Raw genomic sequence first — 9969 nt, forward strand, 5'->3', positions numbered from 1 at the left:
GTTTCCTTTCAAGGATATTTTAGGGAGCGTAAGGTCCTGCGCTGAGGAAGTTTCGGCACCTGAGAAACGCTGTTCCACTTTCCTCTTGGCTGCATGTTTCTGATGACAGCTCTGCTGTTGTTCTCACTGTGGGAAGGTGTTGTTTTCTGGCTGTTTTCGAGCTGTTTTGTCGTTAGCTGTAGGGAGTTTAGTTCTGTCTCCCAGTGTGGATTGGGGAGGGCGTCATCCTGCCTGGGGCTCACTCAGCCTCTTGGCTCTGTAACTTTACGTCTCCTGCCAGATCTGAGCAATTTGCAGTCATAATTTCTTTGAGCACATTTTTGCCTCCACCCTCTGTCTCGTCTCCTTCTAAGACTAGGACGGCGCCGACGCCAGTTGCCCTTCTTCAGCCCCACGGGACCCATTTCTTCAGTCCATTTCTTTCTGATGCTGCAATCAAATGACTCCCGGTGTCCTCTTCCACTTTGCAGATTCGTGGATTTGGGTCCCTCTGTCCTGTTTTTGAACTCTTCCATTGAAGACTTTTTATTTCAGCTGTTTTATTTTTCTGTTTCACAGTTTCCTTTTGGTTTTCTTTCCTATGTTCTGCTTTCTTTTTCTAAAATTTTTAAAGATTTATTCATTTTTATTAGAAAGTCAGATATACAGAGAGAAAGAGAGGCAGAGAGGAAGATGTTCCATCTGCTGATTCACTCCCCAAGCGGTTGCAATGGCTGGAGCTAAGCTGATCCGAAGCCAGGAGGCAGGAGCTTCTTCTGGGTCTCCCATGAAGGTGCAGGGACCTCAGGCTTTGGGTCATCCTCAACTGTTTTCCCAGACCACAGGCAGGGAGCTGATGCCACTTACCACCCTTGAGAGTGTTGGGCCATTTTCTCCCTTGGCATCAGATCCAGCTGGCGTCTGTCTGCTTGTACACTTTCCGTGTTGACAAACTTGACCTTTCCCAGTGCAGTTCATTGCAGTGCTGAATAATGTCTTAATTTTAGAAGAGCCTGCCTTAATTTGGGTTGCAAGCTGCACTCTGAGCCAGGGCTGGAGCCAAGTAGGTCTGGGTGCATGAGCATTCCTTCTTGCCCCCAGGGCAGGCCAGGCAGCTCCTGATGTCTAATCAGTAGTGGGAGGCCAGGGTGCTGCTAAAACAACAACAATGTCTAGGACAGACCCCAGAGCAAAATTTAGCAGAAGCCTCCAGTGGGTACCCAAGTTGAGAAACCCTGAGCTCAAGAGGCAGGGCCTTGCTTTGAATGTCGATTCAGCAGCCACTTCTTGGTTGTGTGACTTTGGGTAAGCTGCCTTGCCTTTCTGAGCTGGAGCTGACCATTCCCTCCTTGGCCTTGAGGACCAGCAGACCCCGCTAATGGGCGTGTGGCAGCCCTTTAGCATCCTTCCCACTCGGACTGGCTCTGCGTCCTTGCCCACACACAACCCTGACAGCACAGGGCAGTCCTGATGGCATGGGCTGTTGGTGACCACACTAATCACAGATTCCATACCTGCCTGTGGTTTGGGGTGGAGCCCTCACTGTGATTCATCAGAGCCTGTTGCTTGCATCCTTCTTGCGGAAGGGCTGGCCTCTGCTGCTGCTTGGAGAAGTTTGCTTTGGACTGAGCCTGCGTCCCCACACTGCCATCTCGGCAGACCCTCTCCCTGCCCCTACTTGTGTTCTGTCTCCCTGGAGTACTCCATCTGTCCCACAGTGGCGCTGTAGGCTGAAGCTCCAACCTCGGCCTGGTGGTGGACACCACAGAGCCGCCAGGGGTCTCCTGGGTAGCCAGACAAGATGAGGGCCCACTGTCCCCAGATTTTTCCCATGCTCTTTGCCCAGGAAAGCCATCATGGGTCTGCATTTTCAAATCACCTTGCATTTTGTGTTGGTTAATGCAGTGATGAGGGCATGGCCAGGGGGTCTTGGTGACCCCGGCTAGCTTCCTGCCCTGTCACCATCCTGAAATTGCGAGTCATTTAGGGATGATTCACCAAGCCCTGCAGAAGGGCAGCTGGTCCTAAGTGGGGCATGAAGAAGATGGTGGTTCTCCATTGCCCAGAAGGGAGCTGGGAGTGAGATGGCCCATTGCTATCCTCCCTGGGCTTCCTGGTTTAACCTCTATGTCCCATAGGTCCCTAGGGCATTGCCTCCTTCCTCAGAACTGTCCCCCCAGTATTCCTCTAGCTGGTCCTCACGGTGTCTCCTCCTTCCTTGGAACTGGCCCCAGTGGCCGAGGGTTGAACTCATAATCCCCAGGGCTGTGACTGTCTTTCCAGGAATTCTTAGTTCTGTAGCTTCTGAGGACAGATGTGGGCCCTTCCTCCCAAGATGGATCGCCACCAGGCAGGAAGTGGCTGTGGGACAGAGACGCGCTGTGCTGAGACCCCAGCATTGCACCTGCCTCTCACTCGGTCACCTATCCCCCATCCATGTAGCAGGCGTTTATTGATTTTTACTTCTGTCTTCCCGCAGGGATGCAGTAGCCGAGCTGTACAGTAGGAAATGTGCTGAGCATGGAGCATTGGATATCAGGTGAGGGAGGAACGTGGACAGAGTAAGGGTGCCGGGACCTGGTGGCTTCCATACCATCCATGTAGGTGCCCCTAACTGGTCATGGATTTTATATGTTCATTTATCCATTCCCCTAGCCAAGCTCCATCCGTTTGTTTGTTTGTTTATTTTAGGAGATTGTTTTATTTCAAAGGCACAGTGGTAGTGAGAGAGGTCTTCCATCCTCTGGGTCACTGTCCAAACGACTGCAATGGCCTGGGATGATCCAGCCTGCAGCCAAGAGCCCCGAGCTCCACCCAAGGCTCCCGTGTGTGGCAGGGGACAATGCACTTGGGCCATCCCCTGCATCCCCTGGTTCTTTCCCAGATGTATTAGCATGGAATTGGGTCAGACACGGAGCTATCAGAACTTGAACCAAGGCACCAATGTGGGCTGCTGGCACTGCAGGCAGCAGCTTATCTTGCTGTGCCACCACACTGGTCCTCCTCCCATTTATTTTTCTGATACACTTTGAAGTGAGTTGTAGGCCTCTGTAGATTTTAACCCTTAAATACTCAATACGGTATGCTAATTTTAGCTCAGCAAACTCAATTGAGTCATAGATTTTTTTTTTCATTATAAAGGGAAAATATAAATTACTATTGGATAAAAGTAAATCATTCTCTGTCAAATATAATTAAAATTGCTAACTTAAATCATCATGTATATGTGTGATGAAAAATACACCTTAGCTCCCCCTCTCTGCTGAGCAGTGAAGAGAAGGGAGAAGGGGGCGCCCTGCACAAGGCCTATCTGGAGAGTATTTCGGGGAGACGCTTCTGCTCCCAACTCAAACTGTAAAACTGTGAAAATGAAAATCCCACAGTGCTACCAGGATCATCTTCAAAATACTCATGGGAAATGTATATTGCCAAAAAACGCACAGGCGGGGCCAGAGTTGTGGCAGAGCAGGGAGGACCTTTGCCTGTGAGGCCAGCATCCGTGAGTCCAGCTGCTCCCTTTCCCGTCCGCTCCCGGTTAAGGCACCTGCACGGGCAGAAGGGGATGACCCTAGAGCCTGGGTCTCCATCACCCATGTATGAAACCTGCATGAGAGTGAACCAGCGGGTGGAAGATTCTGTCAACTAATTTAAAGACATTAAATTAAGGGTGTTCCTCCCTCTCTTGGAGAGGCACCCCACCTCCCGGCTTTCTTTTGGGAGGTGCTTTCGCAATCCCTCTTGTTTCCACGCCCACCTGGTCCCTTCGCAAATAAACTTTTCTGCCTGCAGCCAGTTCTTGGCTTTTTATTTCTGTGTTAAGCCGAGAGAAGAGCCCACAGAGCTTTTCTGGTAACATGTTTTCCCTGGCGCCCAACATGGGGCATGAAAAAGAGATTTAGGCTGGAGCCACGTGGCCCGACTTCACAAGATGGGAAAACAACCAAACACCACAAACACCACTTTGGGGCTTCTCCTGAACATTGGGGTTCCTTTGACGCCCGGTATCTAAAGGCAAAGTGCCTGATTCTATTTCCATACCAGAGCTTGGCCTGCTGATGAGCAGAGAAAACTAAACCATAAGCTACAGGTTCCAACTGAAAGTATTGTTAATTCAGGTTATTAGAGCAAAGTGTGATTGTAACTAATTGGCACCTTTAAAACACTTAAAGAGATTTTTACAAAGCTATTACAAATAAATTATTAGATGAAATAATTTTAAAACTTTGCGTGGATTTCTACATTATTTTATATGAAAGTAAATCTATCTTTTGATTCCATTTTCCATCTTTGTGAAATCTTCTTGTACCTGTCTTCAAAATAAATTTTTACTTACTAATTTTCACTTTCTTTGCAAGACAGAGAAAGATTCCGTCTGCTGATTCACTCCCCGTTTCCCGACAGCTGGGGCCAGGCTGAATCTGGGTCTCCCACACGGGCAGCATGGACCCAAGTACTTGAGCCATCATCCCTCTGCAACCTCGCAGGGTGGTGCATTGTCAGGAAGCTGGCATTGCAAGCAAGACCAGGGACTCAAGCCAGGCACCCCAAGGATTACGTTAACCCCTGGGCCAATGCTCACCACTGCCCTGGTGTCTGTGTGGCCCCCTCCAAGGGGGCTGTGGGTGACTCCTGTGGGGTGGGGGCGGGAACAGGGTGAAAGGTGAAGCTGCAGGTGCCTGTCGGGTACTGAAGCTGAGTGTGCTGGATCAGGGTTGCCATCTGAGCATGGTTGAGAGAGAGAGGTGCAGGGCCTGAGACAGGTGCACAGAGGGAGAGGAGCTCCCAGGGCAGGGCTCTGGGTCCAAGAAGGAGATGAGAAGGAGACATGATGAGCTCAGCGAGGTGCTGAGGAGGAGGAGTTATCCTGCCTTGGCAGCTCCCATCAACAGAACACGGCCTGCAGGGGCTCCTGAGAACAAGCGGGCCTTGGGGTGGCTTGCTTGCTCTTCCAGAATCCCCTATCAATGTGCCAGTTTGAGCCCCAGCTGTCCCAGTTCCATCAACTTCTGACCCAGCTTCCTCTAACGAGCCTGGGAAGGAAGTGGAAGGAAGATGGCTCTGGTGCTTGGGAGATCTGGATGGAGCGCCAGGGTTCTGGCTTCTGCCTGGTGCAGCCCTGGGCATCTGGGGAGTGAACCAGCATGTGAAAGATCCCTCTTTCTCTCTCTGCTATCTTTTGCTCTGTATCTCTTTCTTTCTCTGTCACTCTGCCTTTCAGGTAAATAAATTTAAGAAGCAGCCAATCGGTGCAGAACTGGCCACAGTGAGTGCTATAGGTAACACCTTTCAGACAGACGCCTTATAACGGTGTAAGAATCAACAGTGCTTCTTCCAACATCTTGGCCCCTTCCTGTTGGAGAGCCATTCTTCTCGGGAGGTACCGCCAATTGACATGAAGACTTATGCACCTGTCTGGGTCAACCCACGTGACCTCCCTCATACCTTAGGAGTGTTTTCATTGTCAGTCAAAGTGCTGTCCACAATGGTTAAAGGAAAAAAAGGGGAGGGCAGGAGACGGAATGATATTCCATGAATGTAGACAGGAGCTGCCTCCATGGCTTCATGACAACGTGCTCTGAGCTGACCTCTCCTTGGTTTCCTTGGCGTCTCCCTGGTGGCCCCAGGACGACTGCCACTGCCCCACACATCACCTCCTTACTCACTTTTCTGGGAGAAGGGACAAATGGGAAAGGGTGCTCTTGTTGATGTTCCTCATTTTTCTCATTTGTTGGCGAGGATGCGCTTTCCTGCAAGCTGGTCCCTGCTGCCAGACTTCCCCACTCACTCCTTGGCCCCTGGATGGACAAGTCCCTGGTCAAGAGGAAATGGATCGCCTCGTCCAGCTGGATCAGCCTGGGCGCAGCTCACTGTCCTGAATGGGGACAAAGTGAGACCCATGTGGACTGGGCGGTGGCCTGGTTCTTGTCAGCTCCCTTATTTAAATGGCAGCTGTGTGAGTGTAGAGATGTTTTGTCTGTTTCTTTTTAAGGTGTATTTATTTGAAAAGCAGAGTGGCAGAGGGGGCAGAGAGAGACAGAAAGATCTTCCATCCGCTGGCTCACTCCCCAAGTGGTGCTGCAACAAGATCTGACCCGAGCCAAAGCCAGGAGCCAGGAGCTTCTTCCTGATCTCCTGCATGAGTGGCAGGGACCCAAGCACTGGAACCTTCTTCCTTCTCAGGCTCATCAGAGGGAGCTGGGTCAGAAGCAGGATAGCTGGAACTCAAACTGGCACCCGGGGCATCTTACATCACCTTCTCAAGAGCATTAGCAGGGAGCCGGATTGTAGGCAGAGCAGCCTGCAATGCCTGCAGTGGAAGCAGCAGCTTAATCCTCTGTGCCACACCGCCAGTGCCTTTTCCATCTGCACTGTTGTATCTGCAGCTCGTGCAGCAGTGCCCACAATGGGTGGAGCGGTCATTAAGTGGATGGATGGATGAATAAGTGCCTGAGGGAGGAGGAAGGTGCTGGGACAGATGGGCAGGTAAGCAGTAGTGTCTATGGTGCCCAGCTGCACGAAGCCCCAGTGTGGTAGACAAGCTGCTGGCTAGGTGGCCGACAGTCACCAGAGGCATGACCGTGACCTTGCTCCTTCTGTCTTTCCTCCCAGGGAGTGACCACAGCTGGAGACCGCTACCATACCAATGACCCTTCCCAATTCCTCCCTTGCCTCAGAAGACATGATGTGTGAGGGCAACAGGACCACCATGGCCACAGCCCAGCTGATGCCCCTGGTGGTGGTCCTGAGCACCATCTCCCTGGTCACAGTCGGGCTCAACTTGCTGGTGCTGTGTGCCGTGCGCAGCGAGCGGAAGCTGCACACCGTGGGCAACCTGTACATTGTCAGCCTCTCGGTGGCAGACCTGATCGTGGGCGCCGGCGTCATGCCCATGAACATCGTCCACCTGCTCATGACCCTGAAACGGCCACTCTGCCTCTTCTGGCTCTCCATGGACTACGTGGCCAGCACTGCGTCCATTTTCAGCGTCTTCATCCTGTGCATCGATCGCTACCGTTCTGTCCAGCAGCCCCTCAGGTACCTCAAGTACCGCACCAAGACCCAAGCATCACTCACCATCCTGGGGGCCTGGTTCCTCTCCTCCCTGTGGATCATCCCCATCCTTGGCTGGCATCGCTTCCTGGGGAAGAGCCCGCCAGCTGAGAAGGTCAAGTGCGACACGGACTTTTACGATGTCACCTGGTTCAAGGTCATGACAGCCATCATCAACTTCTACCTGCCCACCGTGCTCATGCTCTGGTTTTATGCCAAGATCTACAAGGCTGTGCGGCGGCACTGCCAGCACCGGGAGCTCATTGGCAGGTCCCTCCCTTCCTGCTTTGAAATCAAGCCGAAGCCAGAGAACCCCAAAGTGGACGGCAAGAAACCTGAGAAGGAGTCCCCCTGGGAAATCCTGAAGAGGAGACCTACAGGTGCTGAGGGTGGGCCTGCCTCGGAGGCGCCAGCTCCCAGCCCCGAGCAGCTGCAGTCTCCGGTGGTGCTCAGTCCAGAAGAGCCTGGAGAAGAGGCCTTGCCCCACTGCCTGGCGCTGACCTCGAGCCAGGGCTGTAGCCCAAGTTATGCCACCATCAGCCATTCCCGGCATTGGCTGCCAGCGGAGGAGCAGAGCCCAGGCACATGTCGGATCAGTGAGCTGTCAGAGGCCCAGACGTTAGGAGACAACCAGTCCTTCTCCCGGACGACTGACTCAGACATGGTCACGGAGCTGGCATCGGATAAGGGCAAGTTGAGAAGTGGGTCGAGCACGGGCCTGGATTACATCAAGTTCACCTGGAAACGGCTGCGCTCGCACTCAAGACAGTACATGTCCGGGCTGCACATGAACCGTGAGCGCAAGGCGGCCAAGCAGCTGGGCTTTATCATGGCAGCCTTCATCCTCTGCTGGATCCCGTACTTCATCTTCTTCATGGTCATCGCCTTCTGCAAGAGCTGCTGCAATGAGCCCGTGCACATGTTCACCATCTGGCTGGGCTACATCAACTCCACGCTCAATCCGCTCATCTACCCCTTGTGCAATGAGAACTTCAAGAAGACATTCAAGAGGCTCCTGCGCCTTCATCCCTGAAGGAGCTCCCCCTCCTCCCCACAAGGGGACGCCACGAAGGCACGCTGGCCATGTCCAGCGAGGAACCAGAGGTCTATGTGTTGCCAGGCTTTGGGGCTTTCTGGAGCCAAAGCCCCAATCCCCAAGGGCTGGGGGAGTTGGAAGTTCCTCAGGCCCCTCTGGGCGGATACCTGGCAGGGTGCATGGTCAGCAGGACGCTGGCCCTCTGAGCAGAGAGCAGAATGTTTACCAAGACTCTCCTGCTGCTGGAGCTCTCTGGTCCGCAGGAGCTCGCAATAACTATCTGCAGCCTGGGACGCCCGGGCAGCCGGAAGCCACGTGGGCAGAGGTCCCACAGAGTGTGCCCCGCCACCCAGCGTGGAGCTGGGGGACTGTGCCTGGAGCAGACAGATGCTGTCCCTTCCAGGGTCACCCTGGGAGGCAAGGCAGGCTACTGTGCAGTGGCAGCTGCTTCTCAGAATGCGCCTCCTCCAAGCCAGCCTCCCAGCTTTCTCCTGAAGTGGCCCAGAATGCCCCAGCCTTATGTGTCACTAGCGCATGTCTTAGACTCAGTGCTGCTTGCATGCCCTTCGTGTTCTACTCCAAGTCCCCTTTTGCTGTTAAAGCAAAGGGGTGACAGATATTGCACACAAAAGGAAAACAAAGTATTTCGGAAAGGTTCCAAACGTTACAAACAAAAACTAGGACCGGTGGGGGGCGGGGAAGGAGCAAAAAGCGCATGCCATTTAAGTCCCAGGATGACGACAACAGGAAGGCGGTGTGACTGGCCCCAGCAGGCACAGGTGCAAATTGAGGTGGAGCCAGATGGGAGGAGATGCCAAGGTCCTGCGTCTCCTGTATAGGACGGTGAGAATGGAGCCCGTGGGGGTTCCATCTCACTTGTAACTCATTTCCTCTGGCAGGCAGCAGTGTGTCCTCACACAGACACACAGCCACGCACACACAGTTATTCCCAAGAATGGTGACCATTCCCAAAATGACTCGTGAGTGGGTCAGTGGGCTCGACAGACGATGTGACATTTTTAATCTGTGAGTTTCGTTAGCTTTGTCAGAAAGTCATGCTCTTCCCTAAGTCATAGCTGCACTCTAGAAACTCACCAGGTTGAGGGAACCTGTGGTTTTACTCAGGGTTTATGTTGTGATCTGGATGTGGTGTGTGTTTTAAAGCTTGACGCTGAGCCCTTGCACATGTGGCGCAGGAAAAAGCCAGTCCAGGTGCCTTGTATGCCCTGCACTCCTGTTTGCACACCCTGTTCAGTGGCGGATCTCTTTGCCCCTGAAGTGCGCACTGTCCTGTGACTTATTTATTTGTGAGCGTCTGGGGTCTCTAACTGAATTGTATCAGATATACGGTAGAATATTCCAGAGTTCCAGAGTTTGATGGTGTGTTCTTGCTGGTTTCTGGACATATTTGTAAATGCCTCTCAGACAGGAATTACTTTTTTAATAAAAACCTTTATTCCCACTCTGTTTTATATCCCCTACAATTCTTCTTGCTTGAATTTGGTTTTTGGGGAAGGATCAAGGAGCCACTCATCATGAACTTAGTCGTTAGCTGAACTCGCAGCAATGGACTTGGTGCACGGAGCCTATAATAACACGTATGGGCTACTGACTGCTGGTCGAAAGCCCAAGTTACTTAACGCCATCAGACTTTATAGACAGAGTGTCACATAGGACAAGGGAGGAGCTTTATCAACAAAGCCCATCAACTGTTTCTATACTCTTGTTTGGAACTCCTTTTGTTTTGTATATCCCACCAAGTGTTCTCATTCACATGCTGTCCACTCTGTTGTTCTCATTCAAATGATGTCCAGTCACACAAATGGCATCCATCTAGTTGTTCTCATACAAATGTTATCCAATCAATTGTAATTCTGTGCTCGCTCACCTTCTAGGGTCACGAT

The 9969-nt window shown here is 52.2% G+C and overlaps 1 protein-coding gene across 1 annotated transcript; it reads left to right on the forward strand.

The window, feature by feature from the left end:
- Positions 1-2457: 2457 nt before the first annotated feature.
- Positions 2458-9520, forward strand: HRH1 (histamine receptor H1). The gene is made up of 2 exons (XM_040995207.1): positions 2458-2518; positions 6589-9520. Exon 2 carries the CDS (start codon positions 6623-6625, stop codon positions 8060-8062), a length of 1440 nt encoding a protein of 479 aa, XP_040851141.1. The 5' UTR covers positions 2458-2518; positions 6589-6622; the 3' UTR covers positions 8063-9520.
- Positions 9521-9969: the final 449 nt, after the last annotated feature.

Source organism: Ochotona curzoniae, unplaced genomic scaffold (genome assembly GCF_017591425.1).
Source record: "Ochotona curzoniae isolate NIBS_2020 unplaced genomic scaffold, NIBS_Ocur_1.0 contig_908, whole genome shotgun sequence".
Taxonomy (NCBI): Eukaryota; Metazoa; Chordata; class Mammalia; order Lagomorpha; family Ochotonidae; genus Ochotona; species Ochotona curzoniae.

Bases quoted from the DNA above. Each gene is read 5' to 3' on its own strand.
- HRH1 (XM_040995207.1), top strand. From the start codon at position 6,623: ATGACCCTTCCCAATTCCTCCCTTGCCTCAGAAGACATGATGTGTGAG.